This window comes from Pristis pectinata, chromosome 15, assembly GCF_009764475.1.
Source record: "Pristis pectinata isolate sPriPec2 chromosome 15, sPriPec2.1.pri, whole genome shotgun sequence".
In the NCBI taxonomy this organism is placed as follows: domain Eukaryota; kingdom Metazoa; phylum Chordata; class Chondrichthyes; order Rhinopristiformes; family Pristidae; genus Pristis; species Pristis pectinata.
The window spans coordinates 25,786,855-25,807,570 of record NC_067419.1 but is presented as its reverse complement, the minus strand read 5'-3'; the positions used below and the strand labels follow the sequence as shown (position 1 = coordinate 25,807,570).

General features: G+C 41.7%; 1 protein-coding gene across 19 annotated transcripts in view; it reads left to right on the top strand.

Annotated features, from left to right (window-relative positions):
• The window catches only part of LOC127578488 (dedicator of cytokinesis protein 4-like), a 719,988-nt gene that overhangs the window by 230,333 nt on the left and 468,939 nt on the right, over positions 1-20,716 (top strand). For all 19 annotated transcript variants that reach the window (XM_052030584.1, XM_052030581.1, XM_052030587.1 and 16 more), the window contains 4 exons: positions 13,010-13,151; positions 18,486-18,652; positions 18,759-18,845; positions 19,033-19,209. In XM_052030584.1, coding sequence (XP_051886544.1) covers positions 13,010-13,151; positions 18,486-18,652; positions 18,759-18,845; positions 19,033-19,209 — 573 coding nt within the window. The remainder of the gene's footprint in view (positions 1-13,009; positions 13,152-18,485; positions 18,653-18,758; positions 18,846-19,032; positions 19,210-20,716) is intronic.

Genomic DNA, 20,716 nt, shown 5'->3' with positions numbered 1-20,716 from the left:
AAACCATTTCTCTTTTCTGCTTCCTCTTCTTCCACCCATCCCTTCCAAGTCGGCTACACCAAACTCTATCGGCCACCAGCAGTGTATAGCACCTCAGCTGGGAAATATCTTCTGGTGGAGTCTGAGTACTGCACATAACCAGAACCACAGGTGGAAGAAGTCTCATGGACATTTCATCCAATAATTGCTGCTTATTTTTTCCTTCAGTGTGTGTGCAGAATTTTCAGTCTCCTCTTTGGACTCTGGGTGGTTGGGGATTTGAAATGAGACTGGATTCCATCTGAGCGGAGGAAGGTTATAAATTGTCAACCTGAAACATGGAGTATTATCATAAAACAGTTTCTTGGGGGGGGGCTAGGTGCTATATAAACTGATGTTGAGGCTTAAATGATGTATTCTGTGGAGATGCATGACCTGAAAGGTAAAACTTCTGGACTGAGTGGCTGTCAGCCAGTGAAAGAAGGTAGTCCATTTCTCTGCTGAAAGTCATCCACATGTACCATTTGGAAGGTGCATTCCAGTCACCTCCACTTTGGCTGCAGAGGAGTGGGCAGCTGTGGCTTGCAGTTTGGATGTATGGAGCAGGACATTAATATTCTTATCTATTCCAGGCTAATACACCTAACCTCTGGCTATCTGCTTCTTATGAACAATTCCCTTTTGTTATGCATGGATGTCCATGCATGTAGTATCTTCAGGGCCAATGCTCTGTGGGCCCAGTTCAGACTCCCATGATACACTGATAGCTCAGGCTGCCTTCAGCCAAAAGGTCTGATCTCATCACACCTCTCTCCATCGTTCATCATAACAAAGTATATTCATACTGACTGCAAAGGAACATTTGTACAAGTAGCCCTTGCAATCTCAACCATTTTGTCAAAACATTCATCATCAGCTTGCAGTTGAAAATTTCCCTGCACCACAGGGGTACAGTGACCCGGATTCGATCCTGACCTCCAGAACTGTATGAGTGGAGTTTGCATGTTCTGTCCGTGAGAACGTGGGTTTATCCTGTGTACTCCAGTTTCTCCCACATCCCAAAGTTGTTAATTGGCTACTGTAAATTACCCCACAATGTAGTGTAGTGTGTGGTAGGAAAATCAGGGTGGCGTTGATGGGCATTTGAAAGAAAATAGGTTACAAGGTAATAAGTGGGGAAATATGATTACTCTCAGAGCCATCATGGATTCATATGGGCCAAATGGCTGCCTACTACAGCATTATGAAAAGGCAACTGTAACAGTCCATTATGCTTGCTTGTGTCATATTCAATGTGTAAATACAAGATGGCACATCTTCGTAGTCATTGCAGCTGCTGTTGTTGGAATGTGCCAACTGTGCCAAAAGATCACCACCCCATGGTCACCAGACTGAAATGCCTGCCAGCAAGAAACTTCTGAAATCAAATAACGTCAATTGATTGCCTCAGCTTTGTTACTGATTTGTGCACAGCTTGTTCCACTACAGGTGGCAGTGTGAGAACCATATGCAAGGGGTAGCTTGTAGTCTGATTCCATTACTGAGATGAACACACCCACTCCATTGCTGGAGGCATCACATGACAGGTGTACTGGTTTCCTCAAGTTGTATTAAGCTGGAAAGGATACACTGCTAAGCTTTGGCCCACATTGTAAATACGCCGACTATTGCTCTTCACCCCTGAACCACGTCTCCACTTTCTATACATTCTTCTGCAACTGGATCCTCAACTTCCTTATGGGGAGACCACAGTCAGTGCGGATCGGTAATAACATCTCCTCCTCGTTGGCTATCAACAAGGATGTGTGGTAAGTACAGTCAAACACCATCTATAAATTCGCTGATGGCACCACTGTTTTTGGTAGAATCTTGAATGGTGATGAGAGGCTTACAGGAGAGACATAGAATTGGTTTATTATTGTCAATTGTACTGAGGTACAATGAAGAACTTTTCTTGCATATGGTTCATACAGATGAATTCATTACACAATGCATTGAGGTAGTAGAAGGTAAAACAATACAGAATGCAGAATAAAGTGTAGCGGCTATGGAGAGAGTGCAGTGCAGGTAGACAATAAGGTGCAAGGTCATAACGAGGTTGATTGTGAGCTCAAGGGTCCATCTTATCATACTAGGGAACAGAAGCTGTCATTGAGCCTGGTGGTATGTTCATTCAGGCTTTTGTATCTTCTGCCCGAAGGGAGGGGGAAGAAGAGTGAATGCCCAGGGTGGGTTGGGTCCTTGATTATGCTGGCAGCTTTACCAAGGCAGTGAGAAGTATAGATGGAGTCCATGGAGGGGAGGCTGGTTTCCTTGATGTGCTGAGCTGTGTCCACGACTCTTTGCAGTTTCTTGCAGTCACGGGCAGAGCAGTTACCATACCAAGCTGTGATGCATCCAGATAGGATGCTTTCTATGGTGCATCGATATAAGTTGGTGAGTGTCAAAAGGGACATGCCAAATTTCTTTAGCTTCCTGATCGATTCTTTAGCTTCAGAGATAAATTGGCTGGTTGAGTGGTGTCACAACAACAACCTCGCACTCAATGTCAGTAAGACCAGGAACTGATTGTGGACTTCAGGAAGGGCAAGTCAGGAGAACGCACACCAGTCCTCGTTAATGGGTCAGTGGTGGAAAGGGTGAAAAGCTTCAAGTTCCTGGACGTCAACACATTGATGAAATCACAAAGAAGGCATGCTAGCAGCTGTACTTCATTAGGAGTTTGAGGAGATTTGGTATGTCACCAAAGATTTTTACAAATTTCTATAGATGTACGGTGGAGACCATTCTGACGGGTTGCATCACAGCCTGGTATGGAGCCTCCAATGCACAGGATCACAAGAGGCTGCAGAAGATGGCCAGCTCCATCATAGGCACAACCCTCTCCACCAACGAGGACATCTTCAAGAGGCGATGCCTCAAGAAGGTGGCATCCATCATTAAGGACCCTCACCATATGGGACATGCCCTCTTCTCGTTACTGCCATCAGGGAGAAGGTATAGGAGCCTGAAGGTCCAAACTCAATGATTCAGAAACGGCTTCTTCCCGTCCGCCATCAGATTTCTGAACAATCCATGAACACTACCTCGTTATTCCTTTTTTTTGCACTATTGTTGTAATTTATAGGTTTTTATGTCTTTGCATTGTACTGCTGCCACAACACAACAAATTTCCCATCATATGTCAGTAATAAATCTCGATAACTTGTGAATGGAACTCTGTATGGTGGACAAAATTCAGCAAACATTTTTGAGTAATCTTGAAGCATTCCCAAGAAAGAGTGAAGTTTCATGAGCTCTCTAGCAGCCAACAGCTCTCTGCTGCTTTCTCCTGGACAGATTGTTGCCTAAAGCCCAACCTGCATAAACGTACATTTGTTTTGCTTCAACCACATTGTCTGTACTGTAACCTATCAAGTACCTCCCTCATGTGTTCCAGTTCAGTCTCTGTGGCATTGAGGATATCATGGGATCCTCAGCAGTACTTTGTTCACAACCGATGGAAAGATCTTCGAGGCTGATTTAACTCTGTACATGAACATACAAATTGGGAGCAGGAGAAGACCATTCTGCTCCTCAAGCCTTCTCTACCATTCAGTATCATTGCTAATCTAACTCTAACTACAACCCCAGATTCCTGCCTACCCACAGCAACCTTTCACTGATTTCTTCATCAAGAATCTATCCACCTCAGCCTGAAAAATGTTCAAAGACTCTACGTCCATTTCCCTTTGAGGAGGAGTTCCAAAGACTCTCAACCCTTAGAGAAAACTAATATTGCCTCAGCTGTTTTAAATGGGCAACTCTCTAGTTCCAGATTCTTCCACAAAAGGAAACGTGCCCTCCCTGTCTAGACCTCTCGGGGTTTTGTAGGTTTCAACCAAGTCATTTCTTCCTCTCCTAAACTCCACTGGATACAAGCCCAGTTTATTCGATCAATACGACCTGCCCATTCTGTCTCTGAATTGTTTCCAACATATTTACATCCATTCTTCAGTTAGAACACCCATACTTGACACAGTACTCCAGATGGGGTCTCACCAATGCCCTGCCACTGAAGCTTCCATTGAAAGTTCAACATAGTGTTTGGGAAGCTCCATTAGTGGGCACAAAAATGAGTGCTTTATGTGGAGACAAGATCACCTTGAAAATACCAATAATTTAAAAATGAGATTAATGTAGGATGAGTGTAAATGGATGGTTGATGGTCCAAAGGCCTGTTTCCATGTCATATCTCTATGACTTTATAACGATAAGCACTATTTACTGCCCATCTTGCAAGACTTCCTCAATAGTTGGTTGGTTCCCAATCTTTTAGTGAGTTGGGATTGTCTTGTGTGTGGATTTGGGTGTAAGCATGCAATTCCTTGTGCATATTGACTTCGGGGAGCTCTGATTTACAGAGTTCCTCCTCCACCTTAGCTTAAGATCATGCCAGTCATAGCAGGCAACAGCTGGGCTTGGCTGCCAAATAAATGCAAATGTAGGCCTTGAATACAAAGATGCTACATTACAAGTGTGCTTGTATTATGCCAAAATGCTCTGCAGCCCACAACTGCAGTACCAGTGTACTATGGATATCTGCCCAGCCAACATATAGTGTGTGTATTCGGTCCTTTCCCTTCAATATAAGCCATCTCATATAATGGGCTGCAATCATTTACATTCCTTATCATGACCTTGTACCAGGCAGTGTATGACAATTCATCTGTAGTCTGTAGGACCTTCCTTGTGTCTCGCCTCAGAATCATACAGTGGTTTCTCAGTAGAGTGCTACTGATCAATCGTATGGGTGGTGATCTTAGAACAATTGATACACATCCATGTCAATAACCATTTTTGCAAGATGATCATTTAGCTTGACAGTGACTTGCTGTAGGAGTAGATACGATTAACTTTTGGGGCTGCACACTGTACTTGCAACACCCCATTTTGTGGAGCACCTCTGTCACAGCTGCCCACTATAATTGTAATAGTCTTTCCAACCTTTGACCTAAGAATTTCCTGGTGAAGTAACTTTCTGTGACCATGTGGCACAATGCAGTGGAAAAAGAGCAAAGCATTGATATTGACATTGTCTATCATGTGAAACTGCTTTGCATTTTTGGATGTTGATTCCATGGTGAGGCCATCCTAGATATCTCCTCAAATGTTGAGACCTTGGTGTCATATGGTCTTGTATGAGTTATCTCATCACCAGGCGACTCCTCCCAGCACCCAATCTTTAAAAGGTCTTGAAATTCCACCTCTTTGCCAATATCTTTAGCCTGAGCATATATTTACAGCCCATCTTTTTTTCTGGCCCGTGGTTGCATACGCTGAGCTTGTAACTCTCAATTCTCAAGGTACTAGGTTAAAGTATTGCTTCAAAGCTTACATAATAACTCCATTGGAAACCTCGGCTGTGGTTACTGGAGCTAGTAAACTTTGGCCTAATGCCAAAACAATATCATCCTCTTTTTGCTGATAGCTGTGCTCATTTGTTCTGTGTCCTCTCCCCAGACCTCAGGGACATACTGCACTTGTTTCACATACAGAATAAATGACTGAGATACCTCATATTTCTCCAGCTCACAACACATCTACAATGTCTATCAGCTGCCATCATCACTTCGGGCTGATACGCTAGGGCATGTCGACGTGAGGAAAGAGGATGTACTGGAACTTTTGAAAAACATTAGGATAGATAAGTCAGTGGGGCTGGACGGGATATATCCAAGGTTATTATGGGTAGTGAGGAAAGAGATTGCTGCACCTTTGGTGATGATCTTTGCATCCTCACTGGCCACAGGAGTAGTGCCAGGTGATTGGAGGGTGGCAAATATTGTTCCTTTATTTAAGACAGGGAGTAGGGATAACCTTGGGAATTACAGACCAGTGAGTCTCACTTCAGTGGTGGGCAAATTACTGGAGAAGATTCTTAGAGACAGGATTTATGGACATTTGGAGAAGCATAGGCTGATTAGGGACAGCCAGCATGGTTTTGTGAGGGGCAGGTCGTGCCTCACGAGCCTGATTGAATTCTTTGAGGATGTGACAAAGCACATTGATGAAGGTAGAGTGGTGGATGTGGTGTACGTGGATTTTAGTAAGGCATTTGATAAGGTTCCTCATGGAAGGCTCATTCAGAGAGTCAGGAGGCATGAGATCCAGGGAAACTTGGCTGAGTGGATTCAGAATTGGCTCACCCATGGAAGACGGAGGGTGGTGGTTGGTAGAGCGTATTCTGCCTGGAGGTCGGTGACCAGTGATGTTCCGCAGGGATCTGTTCTGGGACCCCTGCTCTTTGTGATTTTTATAAATGACTTGGATGAGGATGTGGAAGGGTGGGTTAGTAGGTTTGCTGATGACACGAAGGTTGGTGGTGTTGTGGATAGTGTAGAGGTTGTGAGGACATTAATAGGATGCAGGGCTGGGTTGAGAAGTGGCAGATGGAGTTCATCCTGGAAAAGTGAAGTGATACACTTTGGAAGATCGAATTCGAAGGCAGAATACAAGGTTAATGGTGTGGAGGAACAGAGGGATTTGGGGCCCACATCCATAGATCCTTCAAGGTTGCCGTGCAGGTTGATAGGGTGAATAACAAGACATATGGTGTGTTAGCTTTCGTTCAGGGTATTGAGTTCAAGAGCTGTGAGGTAATGTTACAGCTCTATAGAACTCTGGTTAGACCACACTTGGGAGTATTGTGTTCAGTTCTGGTCACCTCATTTTAGGAAGGATGTGGAAGCCTCAGAGAGGGTGCAGAGGAGATTTACCAGGATGCTGCCTGGATTGGAGAGCATGTCTTATGAGGATAGGTTGAGTGAGCTCAGGCTTTTCTCTGGAGAGAAGGAGGATGAGAAGTGACTTGATAGAGGTGTGTAAGATGATCAGGCATAGATTGAGTGGACAGTCAGAGACTTTTTCCCAGGGCGAAAATGGTTAACACAAGGGGGCATAATTTTAAGGTGATTGGAGGAAGGTATAGGGGGGATATCAGAGGCAAGTTATTTTACACAGAGAATGGTGGGTGCATGGAACGCACTGCCAGCAGAGGTGGTGGAGGCAGATACATTAGGAACATTTAAGATACTCTTAGATAGCCACATGAATGATAGAGAAATGGAGGGCTATGTGAGAGGGAAGGGTCGGATAGATCTTAGAGCTGGATAAGATGTCGACACAACATTGTGGGCCAAAGGGCCTGTACTGTGCTGTAACGTTCTGTGTTCTATCACTCCATTGGGGAAGAAGGGAGCTGTTCCGATGGGACGGGCTCCACTTGAACCATGCTGGGGCCAGGGTCCTGGAGAATCACATGACCACATGTTATGGTGGTCATGAGGGACTTCAATATGCAGGTAGATTGTGAAAGTTAGGTTGGCAGTGAACCTTGAGAAGGAATTTGGAGAATGCCTACGAAGTGACTTTTTAGAGCAGCTTGTGGTTGAGCTCACGAGGGAAAAGGCAATTCTGGATTTGGTGTTGTGAAATGAACCAGATTTGATTAGGGAGTTTAAGGTAAAGGAACCCTCAGGAGGAAGTGATCATAATATGATAGAATTCACCCTGCAGTTTGAAAGGGAGAAGCTGAAATCAGATGTATTGGTCTTACAGTTGAGTGAAGGTATTTACAGAAGCATGAAAGAGGAGTTGGCCAAAGCTGACTAGAAGAGCGCCCTAGCAGGGATGATGGTGGACCAGCAATGGCAGGAGTTCTTTGAGTAATTCGGAAGACACAGAATCGTTTCATCCCAAGAGGAAGCATTCTAAAGGGAGGATGAGGCAACTGTGGCTGTCAAGGGAAATCAAAGGTAGCAGAAAGGCAACAGAGAGGGCATACAATATTGTAAAAATTAGTGGGAAGCTAGAAGATTGGGAAGCTTTTAAAAACCAACAGAAAGCAATAAGGGGAGAAAAGATGAAATATGAAGGTAAGCTAGCCAATAATATAAAAGAGGATACCAAAAGTTTTTTCTGATTATAAAATGTAAAAGAGAGACAAGAGTGGACATTGGACTGCTGGAAAATGATGCTGCAGAAGTAGTAATGGGGAACAAAGAAATGGCAGACGAACTGAATAAGTATTTTGCATCAGTCTTCACTGTGAAATAAACTGACAACATACCAGAAATTTGAGAGCATTGGGGGGGCAGAAGTGAGTGTAGTTGCTAGTACTAAGGAGAAGGTCTGAAGGCAGATAAGTCACTTGGACTGGCTGAACTATACCCCAGAGTTCTGAAAGAGGTAGCTGAAGAGATTGTGGAGGCATTAGTAGTAATCTTTCAAGAGTCACTAGATTCAGAAATGGTTCCAGAGAACTGGAAAATTGCAAATGTCACTCCACTCTTTAAGGAGGGAGAGGGGCAAAAAACGGGAAATTATAGGCTGGTTAGACTGACTTCAGTGATTTGGTAAGATGTTAGAGTCCATTATTAATGATGAGGTTTCAGGGTACTTGGAAGCACATGATAAAATAGGGCAAAGTCAGCATGGTTTCCTTAAGGGGAGATCTTGCCTGACAGATCTGTTGGAATTCTTTGAGGAAGTAACAGGCAGGGTAGACAAAGGAGAGTCAGTGGATGTTGTTTACTTGGATTTTAAGAAGGCCTTTGACAATGTGCCACTCAAGAGGCTGCTAAACAAGATAAGTGCCCAGGGTATTACAGGAAAGGTACAAGCATGGATAAAAGATTGGTTGACTCGCAGAAGGCAAAGAGTGGGAATAAAGGGGGGGGGGGGTGCCTTCGGTTGGCTGCCGGTGACTAGTGGTGTTCCACAGGGGTCGGTGTTGGGTTAACTACATTTCACGTTATATGTTAATGATCTGGATGATGGAATTGGTGGTTTTGTGGTCAAGTTTGCGGATGATCCAAAGTTAGGTGGAGGGGCAGGTTGTGTTGAGGAAGCAGGGAGTCTGCAGAGTGACTTAAACAGGTTGAGAGAATGGGCAAAGTGGCAGATGGAATACAGCGTAGGGAAGTGTATGGTCGTGCACTTTGGTAGAAGAAATAAAGGCTTAAAGAAGGAATAAAGGAATAATAGATGGCTCTGGGCCTGTACTCACTGGAATTTAGAAGGATGAGGGGGGATCTCATTGAAACCTACCAAATATTGAAAGGCCTTGATATAGTGGACATGGAGAGAATGTTTCCAGTAGTGGGAGAGTTTAGGACTAGAGGGCACAGCCTCAGAATAGAAGGATGTCCCTTTAGAACAGAGATGAGGAGGAATTTCTTTAGCCAGAGGGTGGTGAATCTGTGGAATTCATTGCCACAGACGGCTGTGGAGGTCAAGTGGGTGTATTTAAAGCAGAGGTTGGTATATTCTTGATTAGTAAGGTCATCAAAGGTTACGGGGGGAAGGCAGGAGAATGGGGTTGAGAGGGAAAAATAAAATCATCCATGATCAAATGGTGGAGCAGACTCTGGGTCGAATGGCCTAATTCTGCTCCTATGTCTTATGGTCTTATGCTCCATCTAAATAACCCAGCTCTGTTACTTCACACTTAATTACTTTCCTTCTACTTCCTCAAGCAGCAACATCCCAAACACATTTCTTGTGTAGCATCTGTTAAGCGCTTTTGTGTGGTATTTGGAAAAACAAAAATAAAGCAAGGATAGAGCTACACATAATGCATCCCTTTATTAAGGTTAGTCAACATTTATAAAAGTCATATGACATGGGACACGTAGTTCCTTTAAGGTATGTAAACACTCGTGTAGACTGCAGTGGTTTAACGACTTTTTGGCTTTTCCAATGCTACAGGTCGCAACAAAGATCAGCCCATTATGGTTTTGTACTTTTTTTTTGTTCAGAACAGCTGCTTCCTTATCTGTCACCTCCTTGTGATTTGCTGAATACCAGAGAAGAAAAATATCGCGTTTGCCTTTGTCACGGGTAGCTTGTATTTTAGATTTTAATGCATGATATAATAAGTACTGCCATTTTGCACATTTTTTTCTTTAGATGTTAAATGTTCCAATTATCTTAATCTTTCTCTTGATTATGTTTAATTCGTTCAATATGGACATGAATAAAACCACAGGAGTAGAAGTCAGTCATGTCGCACCCCCACACCTTGCCTCCCCCTGCCCAAGACTGCTCAACCATTCAGTCAGATCATTCCTGATCCTCTGCTTTATTTTCCACCACAAAATTTTCACATCTTTAGATTTCCAAAGAGTCTGAAGTCTATCAATTTCAACCATGGATATACTCAGTGACTGAGTATTCCAGAACATTCTGGCAAAGAGGATTCCTAAGGTTCATAACACTCTGAAAACATTTCTTCTTGTCTCATTATCCTGAGATTATATTCAGCCAGCAGAAGCAACCCCTTGGCTCAATCCTGTCAAAATGTCTCAATCTTTTTATGCTCTAATGAGATTATCTTTTAATCTAATAAACTCCAATGAATACAAAACCATTTTATTTGATATTAGCATGCACCTGGGTACTTCAGTGAGTATTTTGGACAAAGCAGAATGCTCTTCCATAAGTAAAGTCCATGTTTAATAATTTTGCATACAGTAGTCATTTAACTCAATCATTAGTCACATAGAGGTTAAACCAAATTTCAGCAGATAAATTTGACAGTCAGTTCTAAATTAATCTGCTGCCCAAAGGAGGTATGAGCTTATTTGTTTTAACTTACCTCATAACCAACCAGATGTGTTTCCCACTTGATTTGCTGACTGAATGAGAAAAGCATCCACATTAGCAGCCATGACTCTTGAAGGCCTATTCAGAATGGGATCTTCCACCTGAAGTGAGGTCGCTTTGTAAGATTGTTCATTTAGAATGATGGATGATGAAACTGCTGAATGGTAAATCCCCAGGATATCTCAGGCCTCCATTAGAGGTCTTGTTGGATGAGATGTAGGTGAAGAGGAGAGCTCTCTTTTGAGCCAGCATCAGGAGGATCCCATTAACCAAAACTCTCAGCCCAGGAACATCACCACCTTGACCTGGATAAAGTGCAGAAAGCACTTCAGTTACACCGGAAGTAGGAAGGGTGAGTAACAATCTTCCATTGTCCAGCTCTCTGCTTGTTAGTAGTCATTCCTCTGCCTTTCTCTTGCTCCAATGCACTCAGTAGTTCACCAACTCCTCCCTCCTGTCACGCACTCAACAGACATTCAATCATATTGGCACCTGGCTACACTACTAATGGTCAGTGTTGTTAGACCAAGTGTGTCAGGTGTGTTGGGTTCAGGTCTGGCTGCAGTACATTCTGATAAAACATTCAAATTTGGGTCAGATTGGACTGTATTTACTGCACATGTAGGCTGCCCTTTATGAACAGCAAGGTATGTGCACCATTGCAAGTCTTTTTATTTCACCTTTTCTGCAGATGACTCCAGGTTGGATTGTTGTGGAAAATATTTTGAGTGCTCAGACTGGATTTGGATTGGCTGTGGTTCAGATAAAGTTTTATACCTAATTGGATCTCTTGACTGCATTGCATCCTCCTCCGTTCTCATTACAAATGCTCAGGCACCTGGACCTTCCCTCCTTAACAGAATCCACTAGTACTGTTTGCATCATCACTAAACTTTCATGCCTTCTTTCCCACTACAATTACATAGCCACTCTAAATTAACTTCTTTCCAATCCTTATACCTTGCTTATTTTCCCTCCGGCAGTAAAGGTTGAGTATTTGGATTCTACTTAGGATGAGCACACATTAATTAAGTTCCCTCTCTCTGCAGGTCCAGTCAGTGCATGTCCAGAGGGAGAAGACGAAGATAGTGGCAGTTCCACCTCGCCATACCATGCTGCTGGAGGTGGAGCAGCCAGTACGAGAGATCAAGTCCTGTAAAAACAGTCAGGATTCTGTGAATAGGAACTCTGGACTTTACTGAAGTCCCTTGATGAACTTCTGAGAGATACACAATTGAACTGGAATTCTGAACTAGTCTCTTGGCACCCTCCAAACCGGTCTTTCCTTTAGGACCACCTCAACAGCCATAGCACCCAAAGAACCCATCTCAAACGAGCAGCCTCTTTGTGATGATGCATTGTTACACCTACCATCACACCACACACTGACTGGGCTTGGTTATGAGGTAGAGGCATTTTCATGTGGTGAAGTTACCAGTTCTGGAGGGTAGAAGCAGAGACTGCTCAGAAGAGAGCTCACTAAATAACAAGGCCCTTTAATGCTTTGCTGAGGACAGAGATAAAGACCTAGAACATACTGAAATGAGAAGAAATATGCTTGTTTTGTACAGCAGTTACATTGCACGTAGGAAGGGTTACCATGGAGTTTGTTCCTGAATTTGGCCTTGGAACCAGAGATGATTACTGGATTAAGTAGGGGTTTCTAAGCAATCTTCCGCTATAAGCACTTCTGCAGATGAATGAAGTGCTGAGTCTCAACTTCATGATAATGGCAGTAATACAATGGCAGTGCCATGTGCCGTACTCTCTGCTTGTTTGCACTACTGTCTTCCCAGCCCATTGCAGGTGCTGTCCAGTTCAACTTCTTTGTTTCATGATGGATTAATTCGGCTTAGCTTTCCAAACTAACAAATGAGCTGCGTAGTATTTGAAAGGGAAAACATATGATTTTCATGTTTTGTTAGTCTTAACTACCAGCCAGGAACGCAAGCAAAAGCTAACAGTGCTTCAGGAAAGGACTGCTCAAATATACATTTGAAGGCCAGTGACACTGAAGGTCAATGAAGCAAAAGCTTGTTAATACATGAGTGGAAGGTATAACCATCAGCCAGTCACTTTGTACGGCAATAGAATAGCAAACATTTTGGGGATTTTCAGTCTTTGCTTACAGGTTATTTGTGGATGTGTATTGATTGACTTACTCCCTGTTGGTAAATGTGATGGTGAAATTGCTTTACATTTTGTATTGTTACGACAATCACACCCGGGCGATTGTTCTCTCCTCTTGCCTGCTTTCCTTTTTAACATAGGCTGTTCTGTCTGCTGCCACACATCAGTGACAAAATTTGTACATTCCTAGATTGTGCTGTCCTGTGTTAAAAGCCTGTCAGATAACCACTGCTTTGTCTTTCACCCCTAACAGAACAAGGAGTTTGTTTGTCGAGGACATGATTATGAGAGATTGGAGGCTTTCCAACAGCGAATGTTGAATGAGTTCCCACATGCAATTGCTATGCAGCACGCCAACCAGCCTGAAGAGACTATTTTTCAGGCTGATGCACAATGTATCCTTAGAACTACTGCTGGGCTGGAATGGGTCACAAGTAAGCTTGCAAGGGTTCTGTGCTATTCCGTTGTTTTCTTAGGTTTTATTAACTACTGTGTGTAAAGGAGGCAGATTTTTTTATTCCAGTCATTTTAGTGGTCTATGAAGACGCATATCAGGAAATGTCTACGATATTTAGGCTATTTTGGGAATTACCTTACTAATTGTTTTTAATTTATAGAATGTTTTGCTGCATTCAGAAATAAAGTCCAATACTAAAGCTGTTCACATTGCAAGACGTGATTGCAAAAGCCTGTCAGCTCAAATGCTTTTATCAACAAAACAAAAATCTTGAAAGGTACTGTCTATAAAATACTTCCTGTTCACCTCTGTGTATTGTTTTGTATTCCTGTATTGAAGGTACGTATTTACTGAATCAATGTGTTTTTGATCCATCAGGGCTCCCACTTAGCACAGTTATCTGGACAGGATGTGGAGGGCTGATCAAACTGACCCTTGACCTTCAGGATATGTCTGACAGGGCAGGAAGGTCAGGAAGGTGCACTGTTGTGGTGGTGGCTTCTGAATGCCCCAATACCACTTGACAGGAGGCAAATTTGAAGGCCAATCCTCACACTTGTCAAAGCTTTTTTTATGCATGGACTTGACATTCTCAATACCGTCCTGAATGCTCCTTCTCAACTTGGAGCAGTAATGGGCCAGATGTTCCCAGAAAACAACGTGGATGTTGCATTTCAAGGAGCCTTGAATGTTTCTTGTCGTGGACCTGGTAATCTCTTAATATGTCAGAGCTCGGAACAGAGAGCCCGTTTCAGGAGCATGTCAAGCGTGCAAGCGACATGGCCTATCCAGAGTAGCTGACTTTGTGTAACAAGGGCCGTAATGCTGGGGATGTTGGCCTAGGAGAGGACACAGCCCCTCATTCACTTATTGTTTTGGTGAAGTTGGAGGGATTTACAAAGATCACATTAGTGGCATCTTTCCAGTGCCTTAAGGTACCTGCTTTAGGTAGTCCAAGTCCTAGAAACCTATAGGAGGGCAGCAATCACTATTGTCCAATGGAACCACGTGTTTTGGACCAGATCTGAGGTCTTGATCTTTAAATATCTTTTTGGTCAATTTTTCAAAGACTGGTGGTGCACTGGCAGCGGTGATGAGTTTCTTTTTTGCTGCCTGCCTTCATCAAGGTGCAGCACTCTCATACCATTTAGGATGGATTAGCTAAAATAGGGCATGTTGAGCTTCTGGAAGCACCACTTGTGTCTTGTGTTTGAATAAACTCAGAGCTCCTCTTCATGCGGTAAAGATCAGAATGTATTCCATATTTGAATAGAAAATCAAAGAAATAGAATGAGGCAGAATACAACAGAAATTATCATAATCAATGGACATTCTTGTAAATCCATTTAGAGGGAACTCTGAACTACAGTTTACAAGAGTACTTTTTTCCAAATTGTGCAGGATCATGTTTTAAATTACAATGATATTTGACAATCTGTGCAGAGTTTTAGTAGGAAACATACTGGTTATGCATGATATATTTCACTAGTTTGCTGTCCAAGACTAAAAAAATTGTTCTTTCTAATTTGATCAGAATTGCTAAGTCCTGTGCTATTTCCTGAAAAGTGTGCATTAGATCTGTTCTTAAAATGTGTATCGTTACAAACCTTGCAATATAAATAATACAAAACAGATGGCTTCGAAACACTTCCTGTTTGAATGACACATCATGAGATGTCATCTCTGGCAAACGAGATTGTTAGTGATTTGTGTTCTTTTGTGGCCCCTTCTCTTCTCCCCCCACCTCCCCCTGCCCCCATTCTCCCATCTCTCTTTTCCTCTCCCCAACATAACCAAACACCTTGCCCTTCTGTGAAAAATGGCTTTTAAAAAAAAGTGAAACACATTTGATTACTATATATATAAAATGGCTTTGTTTCTTCTGAGTCAGAGAAATGTAAATTAGAGCACCAGCCTGTAATTATATAGTTCTTCTGACATTGTCAAATGTCTCAAGGTGCATCACAGGAGCATATGGAGTCGGACGCAGACAATTAAAACCTTAGTCAAAGAGGTTTTCAATGAGCATCTTAAAAGAAAAAAAGAGAGGTAGAAATGGAGAGACATTTAAGAAAGGCATATCAGAGGTGGAACCTTGACAGCTAAAGAGGGAACAAAGGACAAATTCTTGAGGGAAGCCAGAGATAACTTGGTGACCATGGTAAGTGAAGCCATTTCTGATCGGAAGGATAAGAATGGAACTGAGCAAGTTTGGTCTCGTCCAGCTTGAAACTGTTGGGAAGTATTGGAGAAGGATGATGTGGCCGATTAAAATCAAAGGCTGCAGACAGGTCAAGAGGCCGAGAAGTGAAATATAATTATGAACAGTGTAATTTGCAGCTTTCTTGAGCAGTTTTTTGGCACATGTGACAGATGGAGAAACCTGAGAGGAACTTGGACAATATCTGGATCAATGGCCATGAATTTGGTAATTATTCAAGGACTTTGGAGATGGGGTATAGGTTACAAGGAAAGAGGGATCAAGGTTCAGTTTAACTTCATGGTAATGGTGATGGCCCATTCACAGGAGAGGAGTCACTACCTGAGGGAACTGTAGGGAATACAGCTAATGTAAGTGCAGGAAGGAAATTTAGGTTGTCAGTAATTTTATGGGAATAGAGTTGAGGGAACAGGAAGAGGAATCCCTTGGACAAGGTGACCTTGGAAAAGTTATGCTGGAAGATGAGAGAGAAACTAGAGAATGAATCAAATTCCATGTCTCGGGCTTAAAGGACCTTAATAGATTGGATATAGGCTAGGTGAAGTGCTGGAGGCAATTGATTGGATCTTGCTTTTAAAGAGGACAAGGATATCCAACGTGGAATTGAGTAGACTGGGGAATTGTAAACTCATGCATAGAAAGAAGGGCCAAAAGCCAGACAGCTGGAATTTTCAAAGTATGTTTCGAACTAAGTTAATCCCCTGTCTGCCACCCACCCAAGGACAGATGCAGAAGTAGGCTGGAGATGGGTGATATGAATTACTACCACATTATTTGTACTAAAGAGAGTGAGGATACTGGTAATGTGAACATTACCATCTTTTTGTGACTTCCATATGTTCAGTTTTGCAAAACATTTCAGAGTTTTATTAGACATAACCCATGAATGAAATTTTCACTGCACTCTTGAATACTGTTCAATGTGGCACAAATGCTGTTTACGATGAGAATTTTTTTTCATAAATCCTGGTTCACACTGAAATGAGCTTTCTTTTATCAGCTTGTTATGTCAGGCAAATGAGCTTACTTGTATTAAAATGAAGAAATATAACAGGGAAGATGTATGCATTACCTTTTGCAATGCTGTAATAGGTTATTTTTGCACTGTTACAGTTCACTCCTGGTAAGCCCAGTTTCATTTAGATTGTCTGTAAGCAAAGCAATTTGACAGTGAGAAATTATATTCTTATTGTTCAGGCTACAGCAACTGAAGATGTACATCATCTTTCCAAATTAACATTGCTATTGTCTTCAAAGATTAATGGCTAAATGAATTTTGTATCTAACTGCTTGTGTAATTTTAACTTTGCTTTATGGTATTTGAATAAGTTATTCACTATGATTATTGATATTCAGTCTACCAGTTAAATATTCAATCTATTCATTGAGGCATGTCATTCTGTGAACATAAAGCCCGAGTTGCAACACTGAATTAACCAGGAATCATGAATTTTAAATTTACCTTAAAAATCTGATTTTTCCCTACTGAAATGTAAGTATTGGGAATCAGAGGAGAGTGGTTACTTGAGCTTGTGGTTCATTCTGTCCATTAATTTAGTCCAACCATGTGTTATTAAATTTCGATTTGGTTTCAATGACCAGCAGTGGAAAACATGTAAGGTAGCAAACAGTAATGGAACTTGATCCAGCTGGCGAGATGTGGAAAGTTTACGGCTTTCCTCAAATAAAATAAAGACAACTTTACCTTTGATAGCTGAGTATATGTGTCGAGACTTCTCAGAAACAACAGAATATTTGTAATTTACTGCCACACCATTTGTTGAATTGTACAAATTCTGGCATCATTCTGCATCATATCATTTCTGAAACTGGCTCCTGGTTCCCAAAACATCATATTTAAGGTTTTTGAATTATCTGTAAATCCTATACGGCTTTGTTCCAGCTGAAGAATATAATCTTCTGGTTTCTCTGAGTCCCTTCCCTTCATTTCACATTTGGGGGCAGAATTTTCCTCTGTGTTATTTGGAAATATTTACCAAAATCTCTCCATTTTTCTTTCTATCTATTTGATGAAGCTTTAAAAGACTGTCTCAATCTTCCAAATGTTAGTAGTAAAATGTTATGGTGGCAAAATGAGAAATAGAAAACCAATTTAATAAATTATGATTAAACTGTTAATGTTGTGGAAAAAAAAAGGCATACCATTAACACTACATTTTGAAGCCCAAATCAGTAAAACAATGTTTCCATGCAAAGTATGTGGAAGACACTTGGCTCAATTGGGTATAGGCCACCAAAATGCAGAGAAAACATACTATTTTGTTTTGAATTTGATGGCGTAGCAGTAGAAAGTTTTGTCACAGCTAGCTTGATTCTATTCAAACCCAAACTAAAGCAGAAACATTAATGTTATGATCCATAAAAAGTCCAGAAAAATAAGTTTATCTAAATTCTATAGCTTGAGGATGTTTGATATCCAAACTAAACCTCATGGGTATGAAGTCTGTTGTGGAGACTTAAAAAAAAAGTTATAGCTTATATGAATATTTTTCCACCCGAGATCTAGCTGCAGGTTTATAATGTTTTAAATCAACCTGGTTGTACTATAGTGACCAAATGTTCCTGTTCTACTACTTGACATTATTTGTCTGTTTCTGACATTTCTTTCAGTCCCTTTGGAAATAAATAACTGTGGTCAGCTTTTTGGCACTTTCTTGTTTTGAAATATTTACCAATCAATACATGGTGATTTTTATATGATAAATTCTCCTTCTAAGATAATACTTGCTCAGCAAATATCTCATTGACATACTTTTCAAAGCACACTTTCCAGCATCTCTTGTCCTATCAATCCTTATTTTCAAGGTGCATGATTAAACTAACGCTGTAACTTGATTTTAACTGTCTAGAGTTTCATCAAAAGCACAACAACTGGACAAGCTACAGATTTCCAGTATGTCATGTTTTCATTTTGAAAGTAGTGTTTAGTTTAAGCATTTAATTTCTGAACATTTTGTTTGCAGTTTCAGTATCCGGAACTGGCTTTCAATTATTCAGCTTCAGATTATTTTCTTAACTACTAACATACAGATCTGCAGATTTATGCGGTAATTCCCATTCCTGAGAATCATGATATACTGCAGAAAGAAACTATTCCTGATCATATTAAGAGTTTTTATAGGGTTAACAATATCTGGAGGTTCAGATATGACAGACCATTCCACAAAGGAATCAAAGACAAAGAAAATGAGTTTAAGGTATGTATCTATGTTGCTTCATTTAATATTGAAAGTTAAAATAATGCACAAAAAGAAATGGGTTTCACCATTGATTTCAAAACTATTCTCTGTCATTTCTTGTCAGAGCTTATGGGTTGAGCGGACGACCTTGACATTAGTTCAAAGTTTACCGGGTATCTCCCGCTGGTTTGAAGTGGATCGGCGAGAAGTGGTGAGTTCAAAGTGCCTTTTGAAAATTTAATGTCTGCAAAAGTTCTGTACCTTTATTGTGCAAAATTGAGAATTTTTTCCATTAAAGTGAACAAAAACAGAGTTACTTAAAAGTTCTTCCCAGATCCTCTTCTTTGTATTTTTTTTGCAAGAAGCTTATCTAATTTTTATGGAAAATCTGTTTCTAGGTTGAAATGAGTCCACTTGAAAATGCAATTGAGGTGCTGGAGAACAAGAACCAACAACTGCGAACCCTAATCACCCAGTGTCAGTCAAGGCAGATGCAGAATATAAATCCCCTGACCATGTGCCTCAATGGGGTCATCGATGCAGCAGTTAATGGAGGACTTGCCAGATATCAAGAGGTAAATTTAGAGGGGCTTGAAAACTGAAGAGGACCCAAGAAGTTTGAGGAAATAATTAACAAGATAATAGATTTCCTATAATCCAAGGTTACTATGAGGAATGGATCTTGCATCACAAGCCTGATAGGGTTTTTTGAGGAGGTGACCAGGAAGATTGATGAGGGTAGTGTAGTAGATGTGGTCTACATGGATTTTAGTAAGGTGTTTGACAAGGTTCCACATGGTAGGCTTCTTCAGAAGGTTAGAGGGCAAGGGATCCTGGGAGGCTTGGCTGTGTGGATTCAGAATTGGCTTGCCTGTAGAAAGCAGAGGGTTGTGGTGGAGAGAGTGCATTCAGATTGGAGGGCTATGACTAGTGGTGTCTCACAAGGATCGGTTCTGGGACCTCTACTTTTCGTGATATTTATTAATGACTTGGATGAGGGGGTGGAAGGGTGGGTTAGCAAGTTTGCAGATGACACAAAGGTCGGTGGTGTTGTGGATAGTGTGGAGGTCTGTCGAAGCTGACAGAGGGATATTGATCAGATGCAGACCTGGGCTGACAAGTGGCAGGTGGAGTTCAATCCAGAGAAGTGTGAGGTGGTACACTTTGGAAGGACAAACCTTGTACTCTAAGGTTAATGGCAGGATTCTGGGGAGTGTGGAGGAGCAGAGGGATCTGGGGGTTCATATCCACAGATCACTGAAAGTTGCCTCACAGGTGGATAGGGTATCTAAGAAAGCATATGGGCTGTTAGCTTTCATAAGTCGTGGGATGGAGTTTAAGAGCCGTGAGGTAATGATGCAGCTCTACAAAATTCTGGTTAGACTACACTTAGAGTACTGTGTCCAATTCTGGTCGCCTCATTATAGGAAGGATGTGGAAGCATTGGAGAGGGTGCAGAGGAGATTTACCAGGATGCTGCCTGGATTGGAGAGTATGGATTATGAGTTGGGGCTTTACTCATTGGAGAGGAGGAGGATGAGGGGAGACATGATAGAGGTATACAAAATATTAAGAGGAATAGATCGAATGGACAGCCAGCACCTCTTTCCCAGGGCACCAATGCTCAATGCAAGAGGGCATGGCTTTAAGGTAATGGGTGGGAAGTTCAAGGGAGATATCAGAGGGAGGTTTTTCACCCAGAGAATGGTTGGTGCATGGAATGCACTGCCTGGGGTGGTGGTGGAGGCTGATATGTTGGTCAAGTTCAAGAAATTGTTAGATAAGCATATGGAGGAATTTAAAATAGGGGGACATGTGGGAGGAAGGGGTTAGATAGTCTTAGGCATGGTTTAAAGGTCGGCACAGCATGGTGGGCCGAAGGGCCTGTATTGTGCTGTATTGTTCTATGGTTCTATACGTCAATGGTTATCATAATTCTATGAACCACTCCTTTGTTCCAGACACTTTGAAATTTCAGAATATCTCTATGTTTAAAAGTAGCCAGGAGGAGTTTGTGATTTAATTGTTAAAGTTCTGAGCCTGAATCCATATTGGAAACATCAACTTAATGCCAAAGTCCAT